We start from the raw sequence: 20,809 nt of genomic DNA on the forward strand, positions 1-20,809 counted from the left end.
GACGAAGGGAAACAATGCGTTGGTAATGGTTCGGCCAGATTATCCTTTCAGGATTATATAGAAAGGGGATAAATAGGAGAAGGAAAACTAAATTGTTGGAAAATTAGACTATGTGAAAAGTATTTGATGTGTGGAATGTAATATAATGATAGATGTATGTTATCTGTATTGTATTTGATTAATGATGTCGGCGTAGCTGCGACTGAGTTTACATGTATCTGTTCTGTAATTGATGCTTTGTTTATCTCTGTTGATATAAACCATTTCTAAGAAATTACGTTTATGTTTGTTTTGTTCTGTGTGTAATACTTTTGGATTTTTAAAGTCGAAATTGTCTTGGTGTTCAATGATGGGTAGCGAGTGCTGTAGGATTTTGCTTAGGTTTTTTGCAATCATAGATATGTTGCTTTACTTTCTTGTCCAGATGTTGGGACAGACCGATGTAAGTTGCCGGACAGTTTAAACAGTTGATCTTGTAGATTACGTCAGATTTATTTGTTATCGGTGTGGGATCTTTAATTTTGGAAAAAAGTGTTTGGATTGTTTTATAATTTTTGAAAGCTATTTTGAAGTTATCGGACAAGAGAAATGTGTTTATTTTATGTGATAAGCCTTGAATAAATGGCATGGAAATGTATGCTGGTTTGTTTGTATTCGATAGACTTAATGTAGTATTATTAGTAATAGTGGATGGTGTTAATGTTGAGTTGTAATTGTTGATTATTCTGTTAATTATGTGTTTAGGATAGAGATTGTTATGGAGGATCTGTTTGTATATCTTTATGTTTTTGTGGTAGAAGGATTCATGGCTTAAGGTAATCATTCTGTGAAGTAACCCTTTTGCCATGTTTATTATTGTATGAAGATGATGGTAAGATTTAAAGTTGAGGTAGCGATCTGTGTTTCTTGGTTTTTCGTACCAATCTGTGATTAATGTGCCATCTGGTTGTTTTATTACGAGTGTATCTAAAAATGGTATTGTTTTGTTGTTTTCGATTTCATGTGTAAATTGTAGGCGTGGGTGAAAGCTATTAAATGTATCTAATGTAGTTTGAATTTGATCTGTGGGAACTGCCGTCAATATATCATCTACGTATTTAGTGAGGAAGGGTAATGTGAAAGGAAGTTGTGGTATGACTGTATTTAGTAAATGTGTAATGATTATTATGTTTGCATTGTATAAATTCACTTTTCCACATCCAAAATTGTTATATGTAAACAATGTTTGTAAATCCCCCTGAAGATGATCTCAATAAAGATCGAAACGTTGGCACGATAAAGAAAATGTTTTTCTGAAACCTACATCATACCAGACCGCATCTCACGATTTCTAAATAAATATCGATTAACGGTCACTAATCACAACATATTTTCTGTATAATTTGTTTTTCACAGAGAGTTATTTACCAGTCATATATTTACAAATTTTATTATAATTATTGTCACGTTCGGATTTAAATGAACCGCCATGTCCCTCCACACATTCAAACAGTGAAAGGAGTAGGGGCCAAGAAAGGGTTATTTTTTTAATGTCCTCGAACAGATCCCTTTCTGGCGTGTGTGGGTAAACAGCTATTTTTGGTAGAAAGAAAAATTTAGTGTGCACACTATTCAAGTGAGTTTATTTTTATTACTTTAACGTCAAAATAAATAAATAATAATTGTAATTTAGTTTTAAAATGGTATTTATTTTTATAAAGAAAAATAGAAGAAATAATATTTCATTTTAAAAGTTGTGTTAATATTTTAATTGTATTTTCTAATTTGGTGATCAAAATTTTAATAATAATAATTTCTTTACATTTCTTTATGGTTTCTTTACCTTTCTTTATGGAACTATAAAACGAAAATCAAATTCCATTTTAAAATTAAGGTTTGTGAATTTGAGATAAGTTTGTTATAGGATAAAAGAATTCTTTAAATTAAAAATAATAATTAATAACATATATTGTCATTTTATGTGAAAATAAATTGTAATTAAAGATTCAAATTTAAGAAACATTTGGTGTCGTATTTACTTTGGTTTAAATGAAATATAAAAGGTGCCTGATCGATAAATGAAATAATTGTAGTCAGGTCCGATCGTAAAAAACCTCTGGGATCTTGTTTTCGGTTTTCCGAATTCAGGGTTGGGCCCAACAAAAAAGAAGAAGACACACGCTATATCACAAAATATTGGTAAATTAATGCTTGTGATATTTGGTATCGGTATCCAACCGGTATTTTCTACTCTACCTGTTCTAGAGTAATATTTTAAGAATTTTAATAAAAACAATTGTATAAAGTATCGGGAATGGTCTCATCTTCCACTACGACGATCAGATGGACGTTAAGTCTTCTGGCATGACTGGAATTATTTTACTTTACTTATTAAAACTTACTATAGTTTTTAAATTTTTGTTATAAAATTTGATTTAATATGAGTATTTGGATGTTAAAATTAAATAGACTTTTGTTTCAATTTATTCACTTTTTAATAAGAAAATAATACTGATGAGAAATATATATATATATATATANTTGCGATTATTATTTTAAAAAGATTAAATAGAAAAGATGGCCTTGTACTATTTTGTAGAATAACAGTATCACAATCAGAGATGGTCAATAATTTTACATTTGAAGTAAAATATAAAATAATAATATCAATAATAATATAAAATAATACAATGAGAATAATACGGTCATTTAAAGGCGCTCAGATCATCAGTTTTGCAAGACCTATCAGCATTGCTGGTTTAGTATACTCAAAGCGCCGTGTAATTGAAAGGTTTTTGTTTCTTTGATCCATTACATTAGAAAAACAAAACAAACCGTTATACAAAATAATTGTACTATTTATTTTTGAACATATGAAAATTGAATTTGAAAAATGAATAATCTTCCCGGAAAATCGTGTCTATGAGTACAATCTTCATCACGCATGGCTGCCCGTGATAGGAAGGTTTTTAGACAGAACAATTTTAGCCCGTACACGTATGGCTGTACTTCTGATTTGGACAGAAGAGATTACTATCGTTTTAGGTTAAGCCCAAAACCGTGCGGGAGGTCGGCGTAGGTTTCATTTCGCCAGGGCGCCCGCATCATCCCACCGTAGAAATTAGTACCTTGTTATTCAACCCCCTAATTCAGCAGAAACAACCCGATAAGTTTTCGTCCTTCGGCTTTTTGTTTTAAGTAACTTAAGTATCGCGTATTAACTTTTATATCAGCCCATTAGCCAAGCACGGATGAACGATGATAATTAATAAGAGCATAGTTTACTTCATAAAGTTTCAAATAATAAGCTAAAGCTTATTAGTAACTTTATTGCATGCGTTCTAACTTCTCATGTGAGGTAAACTTGTATAACTTTGCCACTGTGCAATTTGGTTTTATTTTAATTGAATTGTTATACAAATGGCAAAGGAACAAAAAATTAAGACTTTTGACATCAATTATAAAAAAACTTTAATTTAAAATTTAAATAAAAATGGAGGCTCTGACGTGCTTCAGCACATTTTTTAAACAAGAAATAAACAACCAAACACATTCATTAAAAAAACTAGAAAAAAGGCTCACTGGCATCGAAAAAAAATGATTCGAAGTCGACAAAACTGAAGACTAAGAAAGCAAAGAATCCAATTATTTTTCAACGTTCAAGTGGATCTTTTGTACTATGACCACTTTTGTGTTATTGACCAAAACAAAATTAAGTCTTAATTTTTGAGGATCTTTTCCCATCCAATGAATAGTGGCAAAGGAACAAAAAATTAAAAATTTTGACTACAATTATAAAAAGATCTTTAATTTAAAAAAATGGAGGCTCTGTCGTGCTGCAGCACATTTTTTAAACAAGAAATAAACAACCAAACACATTCATTAAAAAAACTACAAAAAAGGCTCACTGGCGTTAAAAAAAAAAAAGAACGATGCCAAGTCGACAAAACTGAAGATTGAGAAAGCAAAAAATCCAATTATTTTTCAACCTTCAAGTGGATCATTTGAACTATGACCACCACGTCGTGTTATTGACAAAAAAGACTTAATTTTTGAGGATCTTTTCCCATCCGAAGAATAGTAGCAAAGGAACAAAAGTTAAGACTTTTGACTATAATTATAAAAAAACTTAATTTAAAATTTAAATAAAAATGGAGACTCTGACGTGCTTCAGCACATTTTTTAAACAAGAAATAAACAACCAAACACTTCATTAAAAAAAACTACAAAAAGGCTCACTGGCGTTGAAAAAAAAGAATGATGCGAAATCGACAAAACTGAAGATTGCAAGAAAGCAAAGAATCCAATTATTTTTCAACGTTCAAGTTGACCTTTTGAACTATAACCACCATATCGTATTATTGACCAAAACAAAATTAAGTCTTAATTTTTGAGGATCTTTTCCCATCCGAAGAATAGTGGCAAAGAAACAAAAAATTAAGACTTTTGACTATAATTATAGAAAAAACTGTAATTTAAAATTTTAAAAAAATGGAAGCTCTGTCGTGCTTCAGCACATTTTTTCAACAAGAAATAAACAACCAAACACATTCATTAAAAAAACTACAAAAAAGGCACACTGGCGTTGAAAAAAAAAAGAATGATTCGAAGTCGACAAAACTGAAGATTGAGAAAGCAAAGAATCCAACTATTTTTCAACCTTCAAGTTGATCATTTGAACTATGACCACCACGTCTCTTATTGGCCAAAAAAAAATTAAGACTTAATTTTTGAGGATCTTTCCACATCCAAAGAATAGTGGAAAACGAACGAAAAATTATGATTTTTGACTACAATTATAAAAAAACTTTAATTTAAAATTTTAAAAAAAGTATTGGAGGCTCTGTCGTGCTTCAGCACTACTAGAAACTAGAACTAAACAACCAAACACATTCATCATTAAAACTTCAAAAGACTCTCTGGCGTTGAAAAAAGTTGAAAAAAAGGAATGATGAGAACTCGACAAAACTGAAGATTCTGAAAGCGATGAATTCAAGTTCACGGCTCAAGTTCGCAAATTTCTTTCGACCAAAAAAAAAAACCATCCAACCTCTGGAAAAATCCAGGAAAGACTGACAGTGGTTGTATCAATTCCCAACGTGTTCAACGCTTCAACCAATCAGCGAAATATATTCATTGTTGACGGTCTATCATTATAGAAGAAAAAATCGGTTAAGGCAGAATATAGAATGGGTTTTTATTTTAATAATATACATTCCGGGTTAGAACCTAATATTCTTTTTTTTTGCATCGATTATTTTTCCCACGCTCCCTGATAGAATGAAACATTAGTACATATTCTCTGATTCTTGTCAGAAAATTTCTTGATTTTTTCCTGATCACGTAATGAGTTCACAATGAGTTAAGCATAGAATGGCGTCAACTACAAAACGAGAAAGACTTTTTCACCTGGCTCACCCCGAGGGCCGGTTTTGGTGGTTTTGCTCTGTAAACAGGGTGTCAACCGGTTAATTGCTTTAGTTGGCTTACAAAAACCAGCTTTGTTAAACTAAGACAAAAAATTTTGTACCGTCCGATTGAAATTACCCGGGCCAAATTTGATTGTTTCGACTACTAAACGAACAAATTCGACCTGTCGTGTTTTAAAATTAAACTGATAAGTTTGAAAAAGTTTCTACCCCTAAGTGAAAATAAAGGAGAAAAACAATCGCTGATATAATGAGAAATTGAAAGGAAATGTAGGAGCTGTTTGATCAAAATCGATTATCCGCTGGCTGTAATCTTATAAGTCTCATTTTTGTTAGAGATGGAGTTTTGACAACATTCTGACAGAGCGAAACAACATCAGTCAAAACCGTAATGAGCAAAAGGATATATATTTGGAGTAATTTATTATGACAGATCGAATAGGTAGAATTTTAAGACACTATTTGAAATTTCTCTAGAAAACGTTAAAAAAATTGTATACACATTAATTTTTTCATTAAACTTTAAAAGTACTTTTTTTAACCGCAGTATACAATACCACTTAGTTTCATCTCTTTCTGTGATCATTTTTAAAGCATACATACCTGATACCTTCTTACAGACCCATCTGCTTTCTTACTGATATGTCCAAAGTCCCTGAAGTCTCCTTTTCAAACGATCAATATACATCTTAGATTCAAATAAAATTTCCTTCTGTCCAATTCGGCTTCATTCTTTATCATTTAACGATCTAGCAAAGTTTGAAAGTTTTTGACAATATTTCATTTGCTGCTTGGTTGCAGGGATGTGACCCAGGTTTAGGATCTGACACCCAGGCGACCTCTGTAAAATTAAACTCTTCCTAACCACCCTTTAATTTATTCTCAATCCTATTTAACTAACCAGCAGGTTTAAAGTGAGGTACTTAGATATTAGACAAACCGGCGTCCTACAAGGAAGCATTCTGGGTCCCTTTCTATAAACCATTTGTAATATTGGCTTTCCTTCACATTCCAATACATTGCCACCTGGTTATGCTAAACTATTGTCTTTTAACCTATCCCAAGCAATCTGCAACAGTAAAAACACCTTCAGTTTATGATGCAAAATCTGGAGAACAATACTGATCGTTTTACTTTTTGCTGTACATCAACAACAAGGAACCACCGACTTATGTTCAAGTCAGATCGTAGGACTGAGTATGGCGTGGGAATCCATACAAGACATATGAGACGACAATGTTAACTAAGAGCATGAACTTAGATTGATTTTGTTAAAAGATTAGAGCGAAATCCCGTGAGTTTAGATTGACGCCAAATAAATCAATGTTGCCAATACACGGACAGAAACAAAACAGGAACAAGCGCCATCACTAAACTCACGGGATTTCCTGCTAACCTTAAAAAAAATTGCTAAATTTGGCGTCTGACGCAACTTGAGCAAGAAAGGGGTAATTATAAACTGTATATGAACAATTTTAAGTCTGTTGATTAATAATCGATAAGTGATGGGGTCAAGAGCGATGCCAAGGCCTTCCAAGATCGAATCTTAATTTCGCTCCAAAAATATTGTGACAAAACACGGGATAAAATACATCCTTAACTAAGCCTTAACAAATTTGTTAAATTTGAGACAGGATTGGGCATGAAAGGATGAATCCCATATACTGAAGTCTTCACCGTTAAAAGAATTATCTTTTTGATATTAAATACACAAATCTTAACGGTTTTATGGTGATAATTTATGTTATATTTAATATAACACCATTGTTAACGCGACTGGAAGTTATGACCTGGTTATCTCAGATTATGTTGGACAGGACCTGTTCAATTGCGAGTTAACAACCGTCTGTTACATCGGCTATTTTCCCCCCTGATTTTCTTGTGGAAAAAGCGTTCGTCGGCTTTGCTGGAGTTTGTCAAAGGAAGCATCACCGAGGTGATTTTGGGACGAGCTGGTAGTCTACCCCATCAGGTAAATTGTTGCTTTCCTTTTTTCCCGCTTCATCCGTATTTCCATGGTTTTTCCTACCCGATATCCAGCGTGGATGAGGAAATCGCACCGATGTAACCAAACTGAGTCGACATATCTTAATTTTGAATTTAATTTTTATTTCAATCAAAACCTTAGATAAAAAGATTAATTAATTGAAAGAACTAATTTGGTTAGAACACTAAACATATTGGTTTTAATTTATTGTTAATTTTACCATTTACCATTGAATAAACAACCACTACGAGAAATACACTAATTAATAAGTCCACTAATTAACACTTAACAACAATTTTTTTTTCAATTTTCACAATATTATTTTATAAGATATTATATTCACTGTTATTCGGTTTTAATTATTTTTGAAAAGAATTTTATATCTACAAAACATAAGTAGTGTCTTGTTTTAAAGAAACTGTATTACAATAGAAATAAATATTGTTCTAATTGGATCACAAATAGGGGCTTTAAAAAATTGCTGTTTAAATAGTAAATCTCATCGAGGGGAAAAAATTTATCGAGAAGAAAGTTCAAAATTTTGTCTGAAATAAATCGTCGGAAAAAAAGTTTTATTGCTTTAATTTATCAAACTATCGTGTAAGAAAGAGTAAAGTTTAACTGTATTGGCGACCCGGGCCAACCTGGGCTCGGATGCGAGCTTCCTCCTTTTTTTCGCCATCACAAAATCTATTTATTTACCGAAACACAGACTTTTCCTAATAAAAAAAGTTAGATTGGTCGACCCCCTCCCCCCGTGAAAATGTTGGAACGAACCAGTCGATTCCCTCGACTAAAGTAGCGAAAAAACCTCAGAGGGGTGGCTTGTTGCTTTTATCCCCTTCGTCGGACTGACTTACTTAAGCCGAATAGAAAAATACTTCAAGGTAGGACTTGAACGGCTTCGCTGAGAAAAAAGCAATTAATATTAAGCCAACATGAATTTTCACTAGAGGAACCGGCTGTATCGTCAAATATGTAATTAACGAAAAATCAACATTGGCTAGTTTTCTTTCTAAAAATAAAATATTAAACTTCATTTTGAACCAAATAAGATAATTTAAACGAACAATTTTTTTTTCAAGTTCATTTTCAAGAGGAAAAGGTCTCTCAGGTTCAAATGTTATTTCACTGTGACACATTTAACGCAATCATATAAAATACATGTAGCGAAATATTCATTTCTCCCTTTTTCCTTCTAAAAAGGTTTTGATGCCGTCCTTCCGTAAGCTCTTGGGCTTATGGGTGAAAATGTGTCTCAGATAGTGTACTCGTGTGACAAAGACAGCCGGAAGACTGTCGTGCTAAAGGATGGAAAACGTGTCGATGGAAGTAAAAAAAAAAAAATATATATATATATTTGTCACTTTCTATTACAAAGTATAATACCCTGTTCTTTTTTTATATTGTGGAATAATAAGGAAAAATTAAGACGGTCAAAGGAGAAAGAGACTTTTGTCGAAGGTTTTTCGTCATTTTGTTCAGTCGATGCTAATTTTGCTACCAGGAAATAGTATTGAAATAATTATTGCTTAGGAATAGTTAGTAAGTAATCATTGCTTTACTAGGCGACAGTCATTTGATAGCTATTTTATGGCAGTAGCTAAGTATATGCTTTGTTGCCTCTGGCTCCTCGAGACAATGTAAACCTTCGTTGTTATCTCTGTTTTCTCCAAGCAAAGTCAACGATCGGACAAATTATAAAATTCTCTATTTCTCTGTGGCATCTACCTCTTCGAGACAAAATCACCATCATCTGTCGTTTCTGCCCCTTCGAGACAAAATCAACATTTTTTGTTCTTTCCGCTTCTTTGAGACAAAATCAACATTTTCTGTTCTCTCTGCTTCTTAGAAACAAAATCAACATTTTCTGTACTCTCTGCTTCTTTGAGACAAAATCACCATCCTATTCGACTCTGCCTCTTTGAGAAAAAGTGAACATTTTCTGTTCACTCTGCTTCTTTGAGAAAAAAATCAACAATTTCGGTTATCTCTGCTTCTTCGAGACAAAATGTGGATTTTCGGTTCTCTCTGCTTCTTCGAGACAAAATCAACATTTTTTGTTCTCTCTGCTTCTTCAAAACAAAATCAACATTTTCGGTTCTCTCTGCTTCTTTGAGACAAAATCACCATCCTAGTTGACTCTGCCTCTTTGAGAAAAAGTGAACCTTTTCTGTTCTCTCTGCTCTTTGAAAAAAAAAGTGAACATTTTCTGTTCTCTCTGCTTCTTTGAGAAAAAGTCAACATTTTCTGTTCTCTCTGCTTCTTTGAGACAAAATCACCATCCTAGTCAACTCTGCATCTTTGAAAAAAAGTGAACATTTTCTGTTCTCTCTGCTTCTTTGAGAAAAAGTAAACATTTTCTATTCTCTTTGCTTCTTCGAGACAAAATCCACATTTTCTGTACTCTTTGCTTCTTCGAGACAAAATCCACATTTTCTGTACTCTTTGTTTCTTCGAGACAAATGTCACATTTTCTGTTCTCTCTGCTTCTTCGAGACAAAATCAACAATTTTGTTTTCTCTGCTTCTTCAAAACAAAATCAACATTTTCGGTTCTCTCAGCTTCTTTGAGACAAAATCAGCATTTTTGTCCTCTCTGCTTCTTCAAAACAAAATCACCACTCTTTGTCGTCTCTGCTTCTTAGGGACAAAATCAACATTTTTTGTTCTCTCTGCTTCTTCATAACAAAATCAACATTCTTTTTCGTCTCTGCTTCTTAGAGACAAAATCAACATTTTTTTCTCTTTGCTTCTTCGAGACAAAGTGAACAATTCTCTCTTTCTCTTTTACCTCTCCCTCCTCAAACCGAAGACAACAATTTGATTGTATTTTAATTCATTGGATATTTTGGTGTTAAAATTATTAATATGTAGGTTATAGCTTTATAATATTTGAGATTAAGTACTGACATAATTCTCTAAGACGGTAAGAAGATATTCTTTAAAAAAGAACCTTTTCTTTATTGTGTTATTCAATAAACTTTACTCCTTCATTAACGTTAGAAGTTTACTTCTGGCGTAATTGCATTTTCTTCTATTTTCACCTTAATAAACTGAACCTTATTTCCTTTTTGAGGCCACACTCATCTTAGTAGTTAAAAAATATCGTTTGCCATCTGGGTATGGAAATAGAAAGGACTCATCAGTAATGACCTCTGTTTTTCTATCTCCAGGGCCCATTCTATTTTCTCTGTTTTCCCGAAATAGCCGTCGAACAGATTAAACTAACATGTTTGGGACATTTTTACCAAAATAATTATTGGACGTGTAACAATGCCTATTTTAGAGTAGCTAATATTGTGTTATATATCACAGATTTACAATTAGAAATATATTCTATGATTTTTTATAAATAAAACTGTATTTTTTAAACAAACGTGAACCGAAATGTATTGATATTTTTTACTTCCCCCCCAAAAAAAATTTCTTCTACCAAAATATGCTCATTAATTAAGCAAAAAATGTATCGCCCAACCCATCGTGCATATTAGGTTTATTAATCTGCCTAATCTTATCTCGGCTAAGCCGGATGATGCTTAACGAGGGCGAAATGATGATACGGCTGAAATAACTTCTCTTCGTAATCCTGAATTCACGAGTGCGCTCAGGGTGCCGCTAGCCAGAATTTTCTTACAAAAATAACCGGGTAGAATATTTCATTTTGGTTTCTATTCTTTCGAAAGAGAAAAAAGTCACCCTCATTTCTCATTCGTTCTTTTTCGAGGCTTATCTCTCCCAGAAAAATTAGCTTTTTGAGATCAAAATCGATAAATTCAATGAATGAAAGGAATTTCATTTGGAGCCAAGAAACCAGTTTAGTTTCAAAAATCAGTACCTTGAAATTTCTCTTTATGTATTTCACTTTATTTTTTCGCTTTATATCACTTTATATATTTTTATGTGCCTTAACATACATATAACTAAATTTGGCAATAAAATATTGAGTACATTGTGTATCTAACTCATATACCAATTCATTTTAAATAGGAGAAATGGTTAATTTGTCATATAAAGGTGGAAAGCGTACAATATGATAATTATGCAAAGAGCAATAAATTTTGACATCAATTGTCTAATCAATAAGAATTTATTTTGTTAACGTAGTGATTAATTTTTCAAAGTTTGTTGATCTGACGCCAGAAGATTTTATCTCAATGCCGTCGTAAATGCCAATTGAATCCAACACAAATATAATTAAACAAGGTAGTAATAAAAAAGATAAATTTTCAAACTTGAAGTGATAGAAAACTACTTTTTCTTTCGAAGATCTTTAAACTGGAATATATTCACCGATTTCATTCAATTAAATCTGATACTCACTAAACAAAATGTAATTTTTTTATCCGATAAAAAAATGTTAAACATTACAACAACAACAATTAACGTGTATATATATATATATATATATATATATACATACAAATATATACAGAGTGTAGGCAGAACTTGTCCCTTACATTTATTTGACAAACCACCGTAAATTTGTTTTACAAAAATATTTTGTTTAGAAGTTTTGCTAATTATACAGGTGTATCGTTTTCACCCTTCGTCCTATATATATTTGTACGTGTTTTTATACAGGCTGAAAACGATACACATGTATAATTAGCACAACTGGTAAACAAAAAATTCATGTCAAAAAAAATTTACGGTGGTTTTTCAAATAAATGACAGGGACATTTTCAGCCTTCACCCTGTATAAATTTGTATGTGTTTTTATACAGGCTGAAAACGATACACATGTATAATTAGCAGAACTGGTAAACAAAAAATTCATGTCAAAAAAAATTTACGGTGGTTTTTCAAATAAATGTCTGGGACATTTTCAGCCTTCACCCTGTACATATTTGTATGTGTTTTTATACATACATAGACATATATGTCTATCATATATTTGTATGTGGTGAAGGCTAAAAATGTCCCTTACATTATTTGAAAAACCACAGTAAATTTGTTTTACAAGAATTTTTTGTTTAGTAGTATTGCTAATTATACACGTGTATCGTTTTCAGCCTTCGTCCTATATATATTTGTATGTGTTTTACACATGCATAGACATATATATACACATATATACATATATATGTATATAAAAGTACATATATATACATATATAAAAACACATACAAATATATACAGGGTGAAGGCTGAAAATGTCCCTTACATTAATTTGAAAAACATCGTAAGTTTTGTTTTACAGGAATTTTTTGTTTAGCAGTTTTGCTAATTATACAGGTGTACACAATTATACTAATATATACAAATATATACAGGGAAGACTAAATATGTCCCTGACATTTATTTGAAAAACCACCGTAAAAAAAATTTCTTGGCATGAATTTTGTTCCTCGGCAATACTCTTCGGACAAATTGAAGCATAAACGAGAAAACTCTGTGATACACAGACCATATGTCGATTAAATTTATATTAGCCGAAATGTTTATAAACAAAAATGCCAAAAATGTCACCACCTTTAATCAAGTCACAATAGCCAATCGAAAAGCAATTTACTCGACCCTGTTAATTAATCGAGCAATTTAAATTTGACATCGCATTTGAATTCCACAGGGAAAATAATGAACTAACTAATAAGTTTGAACTCATCGAACCATACAATAAACGCAAGATTTGTTTAAACCATAGATTAAAAGCGTGAAAATTTTGGAGTAATTAATTTGTAACGGTTTCATTTTTAAGGATAATCCATAATTAGGTAAACAATAAAAAAACGTACACCTTGCAAAAGATAATGTACGATCCACAAAAGGATTTTTAAAAAAGTGAAGTACAAAATTCAAATATATATCTATCTTTACAGATCTTGTATTATAAATTAAACATGTTATTTTACCTTTTTACACCAAAAGAAATTTGGTAAAATCACTCATTTTGTCAATACAGTCAGAGTAAGTATGTACGATTTAATTAGTTAGTTAATTATTTTAGACTTCAAAAATGCAGTTTTTACGTTGTAATCAAATTTAAAGGTAGAAAAAAGAGAAGAAAGTAAATTACTGCTTTCCCTTGAAATTCACGGCAGTTTTGCGTACCAAGATGTCAACAACTAGGGTCGGCAAGAACATTTTCTGCCGATATTTTTGAGACATCGATGTTTAGGGTCGATATCGCCTCAAAGGTAGGTTTTTGTTTTGTGAAAGATAAAATTTATTTATCTTGCTATTCGTTTATAATTAGTCCGAAGAGAATAGAAGCGTGTCATGCCTTGGCTCCATAGAGGGAGCGTGTAGGCATGTCGCCGGATTTAAGAATGGTTGTCGGACACGACGAATTTCAGGGTCCCCTGTTCCGCTTTTTAGGTGTATCGGGAATGTTTTATTGTATATAGCCTTCAAAATATGTGTCTTGTATGATTGAGTGTATTTATTAGAGTGAATGGGGAGGGGCTGGTGGTCGAATAGCATTCCCATCGCCCCTCGAGCTGTGTACGTGACTTGGGTCAATACGGTAATATTTATAAAATCACCTTCAAAATGTGTTTTGTATGAGTGAGTGTATTTATTAGAGTGAATGGGGAGGGGCTGATGGTCGAATAGCATCTCCATCGCCTCTCGAGCGTGTACGTGACTTGGGTCAATGGGAGAATATTTATAAAATTACCTTCAAAATATGTGTTTTGTATGAGTGAGTGTATTTACTAGAGTGAATGGGGAGGGGCTGATGGTCGAACAGCATCCCTATCGCCCGATGAGCTCTGACTCGGGTCGATGGCGGAATGTTTACGAAAATACCCCATCGACCAATTATATTAATTTTTTATTGTATAGAGGCCGATGGAGGAATAATGAGTACTCCATCTACCAAATAGAATGAATGCAATGTGTACAAGTGTGAATGTATTTATTAGTGTGAATGTGTGTTGCACTATTTCGCGGGTGCTCGGTACTGAAATGAACAAGCTGCCCCTTAAAAAAATTTTAAAAAATCACATTCGACTATCCTCGTTAGTGTTCGTCGAGGGATAAAAGAAGGTAGAAAAAAAGCACTAACACAGGGGAAAAAAAGGTTAAATCTAACCGTTGGTAACCAACAATTTAAAAAAAGTTATATAATCAGCTGAATAAAATTAAATCAAAAATATATTTAATTAATTATCAATATTAAAAATTCTTAACAATTTAATGTATTTTAAATAAATTTATAATGTTGTACGCATTGAAAAACTGTAAACTAGAGTACTTCATATTTTGATTTCGTATTTTCCTGTACCATTCACTCTTTGTGTTTTACGTCATGTAGAATATGTTTACGCATGAGTAAATAAAGAAATCCAATATTTTCATCACATTTTTAAGCATTGTGTTTTAACTAGTGCAGTGTTTTGTGAAAATTAGGCTGAACCGTTTCATTTAATGCTAAAAATCGACTTTTTTAGGACGAAGGTTTGTTGACAACAAGGCTTAGTGTCGGTATTTTAAAAAACCGATACATTGAAGTCTTGAGGGTTTTTGCCAACACTAATGGTAACTGAGCCGTGAAAAAAGAGATATTTTCTGCTTTTATACACACGATTCATTCATCGTTAATGGAACTAAAATGTAGTTGTGGATGTTGTATTTACGAAGGATGGGTAAAAGGTAAAGAACTGCTTTTCTTTGGAATTTATGGCGCCTCGTGCATCAGTTTAGCCAAACCCATCGGTCATGATGGTTTAGCATAATAACGAGCCGTGAAAAGAAATACTTTCTGCTTTTTTTATTTTTAAATTTGCCTATCAACGTGACTGCTACTAGTGGTTGAAGTATTCTTACAAATTGAAAGATAGATCAAGAGAGAAGGAAAGAGAGAAAGAGAGAGAGAGAGAGAGTCAAGTACTTCATTATCTTGAAAATTACGTCCACAATTTTAGTTCTGCCTGTTCCACCAGTATAATAATTTAGTAGTGAACAGTAAATACTATTTTCCCTAGGTCTAGAATTAAAGAAAGATAAGGCGATTATGTGTGAGTTTAAAGTTATATTTTCTCGTGGAATTCACGGCGCTCAGTTCATTCATTTTGCACGACCTGCCAGTCATGACGGTTTAGCATACTTGACGCGCCGTGAAAGAGTGAAATTTTGTATTGTTACGCAGGAACTGAAAATTCGCCGTTTCCACTCCATAATTATCTTTGCTTGTTCTTCTTCAATTTTATACCATCAATTATCTGTCTAAAATGGTTCATACATACCTATTTGAGTCAGTCGTAAATTTTCATTAAAAAAAAGGTCTACCGCTGTTCAAAACGGTTTAATTTTCAAGGACATAAAAAATTTAGACAAACGCCGAAGAAAAATGCTTATTCCAAAAGTTGTTTACCTTGTTTAGAGCGGGATATTTTTCTCTAGAAGAGAAATGACGTTGAGGTAGGCCAGACAGACAAACTGAACGCGTTAATCGACAAAACGTCACGATATTTCAGCTGAGATAAAGCTTCGGTATCGCAGACATGTGAACTATTTACAAAACCTTTGGTTTGTTATATACTTCAAACGCAGGACGCATTAAATCAATAATTAAATTGGTTGAAATATAGCAGAAGGTTAGCTTTTACAATTGATCTATTATTAACGGCGGGATCAGAATCACTATAATTTTTTAAATAGACAAAATATAACTTCTGTTATTCAGCTCTTAGTTCTCTGAATGTGCTGATGGGTTTTTAATAATTAACCACAAAACAGGATTGAGCATATTAATTTTAAACAAGACCGAAAGGGGTTTTTATATTTTATTCAAAACTCTTTTATGAAGTTAAATTAACTTCTTCAGTGCGAGTAATTTTTTTGACGACTCGGGTCCTAACCCGGCAAACATTAAAATGTAGCACAGTTTAATAAAAAAACAAAGCTTAATACACCAAATAAGATTTGTTTGCCAGTTTATTAATAATATCAAAAGCCTGCGTGGTGAATAAAGCATATTTTTTTCTTTCACGAAAGATAATTAACTCGTATGATTTTAATTATGCCCGAATTAGAAACTATTTTTTACTCGTTTCATTTAAAAGAGGGAGACAAAAATAGATAATGCATTATAATGGCAGTGCGCGTTAGAGATTGGAGAGGAAAAACTTGACATGATCCTTACAAAACAGTAAGGTTTCAGTGCGGTCAAAAAAAAATTATTGTAAAAAAATTGCAAATTGTGAAAAAAAATTGTTAAAACGCAACATTGACTCAGAAAATCAAACTGTGTATAAACAATAACAAAACTCCATTATACGACAAGTTAAAGAAGAATCTAAATTTTCAATTTTCTTATAATCCTAAAACTTTCTATAAAAACAACCATTTTCATAGCATACGATGGAACAGAAAAAATAATATATTTTATTCTGTTTTTATTCAAAAGTGAATTAAGTAGAAAATAAAATTTACTATCCAAGCAAAAATAAACTAAAAAGGAATAGTTAAAGATGAAAACGTGCTAATACATGAATACTGACTACATTTTAATAAATTATTATAAAAAGAAATACGTCCAAATGCAAGCACACAAAGAAAGTATGGATAATCGAAATAAATTATTAATAAAATACTATATTCTTTTTTATTCCTCCTTGGTTCAAATAATCCGTTTATCTTTCGAGACTGATTTTATGATCAGATAGAAACTATATTTATCAAATATATTTCATATTTATGTAGTATGAAAAAAAAACTGAGAGGTTTTATTATTATGAAAAATTATATACAGTAGTCTCCCGCTGTTTTTTCAAAAATGCGCATTAGCCAAATACTTTCGATAGTAGTAAGCTAGTAGTAAAATAGGTCTGATTGGCACACCAGAGGAGGTGAAACACACACGTGTAAGTTGAAAAATAAGCTTCAGAAAAAAGCAGGAAAATAGTGATGGTGTAGTTGTGTAGTCGCAATTTTTGACCTATCGGCTTCTCCCCGAACACAGTTTTCAATAAAAATTTTGGCTGAAAACCACCACTAAAGACGAGAAAACGAAGATTCTGACCAAAGCAATGATGATAGACAAAACATGAAATGATTAAACCACGCAGACCTCACAATTTTATGATTTTAAGAAAACTCGGGAGTTAAAATAGGGGGGAGGAGTCTTGCACAATACAGCAAGACAAACTACGTATAAAATGCTTTTTTTTAAATAATCATTATAATAATAATTTCAATAAAAAAGCGCAAAGTATACTTTTATTTTGTCTTTTTTAAACTGTGTACAAACTGGCAGGAAATTATGAATGAATGAAAAAAGTACTTTACTAGATAAATAAAAGAGAGAAAAAATTGCACATGACGGCAATGGTTATCAACCGTCTACTGGAGTCGTACTATAAATTTTTAATAAACAAACAAAACAGGACTAAAAAATAATTTTTTCTCAAGGAATAAACAAAAGAAAAAAAACTATATAAGTAAACTAAAATATCTATGTATATTTACATTCACTTATAAACATATAAATAACCAGGGTGCTTCTTATGTATACATTAAACTTTTAATAATAGAAACAAAAAACTAGTTTTTTCCTGTAGTTCCAGACTTCCACCGCAAACTTTACTAAATTTAAGCACTCGGAGTTTTGTAATAAAAAGGTGGTCTCTTGTCAACGTGGGCAAGCCTATATGCCGTCCTCGGAATTCCGCTAAAACTAAGCATTCTGCTAAAAAATGAAAATAATCTTCTCGAGCCTGCCTGTTCCAGAGAGAGAACTTATCGGAACTATTCTTTCTTTTGGAAGGTAAAGTAATTCGCACCTAATGAAAAAACAGCGAGCTAGCGGAATGGATGGAATTTTAGAACTTTGCGCTATGTTCAAGGAAGGTCGATTGATATTAATTTCCTTATACAGCAAAAACCTAGAAGAATTTTGAGCAAGAAAAAGACATCTTTCTGTGTGAGAGGTGCGGATATGGTTGATCAATTTTGAGTGTAAAAGTGGAAAATTCTAGATGTTTCATCATAGTTCAAATTACATAATAAAAACGAGAATTGATTCAGTGTTTCATTTTTAGTGCGAAAATTCCTTACAATTTATAAAAACTTAATAAGACAAGAAAAAATACGCTTTTAGGATATGTTGGACATGTTACACTACAGAATTTTTTTTTATGCTTAAGGTGGAAAAATTCTTATCGGACGGCATATCGGGTGAAAACGTGTTTATGTGATGAGCAAGATGGGTAAAGATTAGTTTAAAATGAAAATCATCCCTTACCTATGGGGTAGGCGGAGAGGGCGAAGATCGCGGCGACGAGGTACATGTTGTCGGCGGTCGGGGGTGGCGTGGTGCTCACGAATGTGCCATGATCCGTACTGGAAGGCGGAAAGTTGGAGGCGGAAGGTCTCGCTGCCCGCATGCGCCGCTGGAGAGCACGGCAAGACTCAAGAGTATGTTCCGACCCCCGAAGATCGCACTTTTTGGGTCTATGGGACCGACGGTGAAATTAAAAAGTAAATATTTCGAAATATCCAAGGACGGCCAACCTAAATAAATGACCAATAGATATTATAAGCCGACCAAAATTACATATATTGACTCGGTTTTGTTTTAAAATGCTGCTGAATTTTTCTATTTTCTAATGCTGTGTTTGACGTAAATGCCATTTACACCAAATTATTCTAATAACTATAATATATATTTTATTGCACAATATGGTATAAACATTAAATAATACAGGGCTGATGCAAAAATATTTAGTCAAAACTTTTTTTAATTTTTATAAAATGACGAAAATTTATTCGAAATTATTATTCAGAAATCGTGAGATGCGGTCTGGTGAGATGTAGGTTTCAGAAATACATTTTCTTTATCGTGCTGACGTTTCGATCTTTATTGAGATCATCTTCAGGGCTCAAAGTGTTTGTCTTCTGTGTAATTGTGCCATTCTTGCGTGTCGTGTAGAGTGCCAGTGAAACCTACAGTGACCGCATCTCACGATTTATGAATAATTATCGATTAACGGTCACTAATCACTACACATTTATTCGAAATCGTGGTCCGATTGATCAAATAATTTCTTTTAATTAATTAATCTTTATGTAACATAGTAGAAATGAAAAAGTTAGTGTCACGAACGGGATTCGAACCCACGATTCGGCTTAATACGCCGCTGCTCTAACCACTTGAGTTATTGAGCCAAAGGTCGTGGGTTCGAATCCCGCTCGTCACACTAACTTTTTCATTCAACCAATACCTTATATAAATATTAATTTATACGAAATATTTTCCATCACAATCTATACATCTTTGCTAACATGTAATAAGCGCTTTTATCTCATCGACATAAAAAAATTTATTTCGACTCACAATAAAGTCTTGGAAGGAGATTTCGGCTTCAACGCATGCTGTAAAAATTGTATCCATTAAGAAGTGATCAAAATGCCTAAAAATGCCTGTAGGCGAGAGGTCGAGTGAATATGGAGGGTATGGTGAAGTTTCATATCCTAAGTCCTTAAGTTTCCACAGGGTTAGCATTGCGACATGTGGCCTGGTATATATCGTGAAGTCCATTATAGTTTACCAATGCTGGACAAAGATGTAGCAGTTTCCCATGGATTTTGTCAATTTCTTGGCAATATGTCTCTGCTGTGATAGTTTAACCATAATTCAGCAAATTATAGTGAACCATCAGTACACCACCAAACAATCACAATAACCATTTTTGGGTGCAGATTTGGTTTGGGGAAGAGTTGTGGTGTTTCATCCTTGTCCAACCACTGCACTGACTGTATGCCTTATTATCGTTCACAATAAAATTTCCATCATACGTGGATTCGATCGAAAAATTGTTCATGTTGGTAGTACAACAAAAAAGATGTGCAAACTTCAAAGCGTTGATTTCTTAGGGCTTCGGTTAGTTTGTGCAGTACCCATTTGTCAAGCTTCTTTACTTTACCCATTTGATCCAGATAGCGAACAACGGTTGAGTCAACACTAAACTTTTCCGCTAAATCCTGTGTTGCCTTATGTGAAATTAAAAAAAAAAAAAATACATACTTTTAAATTTTATTTATTTTTTGTTTGAACCTTGAATATTCAATGAAAATTATTATTAATTTTTAAACTTGACTCAAATGATTTTGTGATTCAACGCAAATTCATTTCTAAGGAAAGCACGTTTTATTAACAGTTAAATTTCAAATTACATCCAAACGTATTTAAGGGGAACAGGAGAAGGTACATTTGAACAACAGGAGAAGGTAAATTTAAAAATAAAAAATCCGATTATAGTACAAATGACAACCAATTCACCTTGATCAATGCCTGGATCAACTTTTTTTTTTCTTTTTTTCTAACGAGGTTCGCAACAGCAGAGGTGAGGTCATATAAACCCTCAGGGTACCGGTGTTTTTGAAAAAAAGCCCATTTGTAAGTATGTCGGGTTCGAATGCAGGGCCGCTGGATTCGAACCCGGGACCTTTACCTTACAGTGATGAGT

The 20,809-nt window shown here is 32.6% G+C and overlaps 1 protein-coding gene across 1 annotated transcript in view; it reads right to left on the bottom strand.

Annotated features, from left to right (window-relative positions):
• The window catches only part of LOC106673932, a 423,722-nt gene extending 404,993 nt beyond the window's left edge, over positions 1–18,729 (bottom strand). Inside the window, exon 1 of the mRNA XM_014406324.2 lies at positions 18,586–18,729. Coding sequence (XP_014261810.1) covers positions 18,586–18,727 — 142 coding nt within the window. The 5' untranslated portion in view covers positions 18,728–18,729. The remainder of the gene's footprint in view (positions 1–18,585) is intronic.
• Between the last annotated feature and the right edge of the window lie 2,080 nt (positions 18,730–20,809).

This window comes from Cimex lectularius, unplaced genomic scaffold, assembly GCF_000648675.2.
Source record: "Cimex lectularius strain Harlan isolate CLEC.00 unplaced genomic scaffold, Clec_2.1 scaffold15, whole genome shotgun sequence".
Taxonomy (NCBI): domain Eukaryota; kingdom Metazoa; phylum Arthropoda; class Insecta; order Hemiptera; family Cimicidae; genus Cimex; species Cimex lectularius.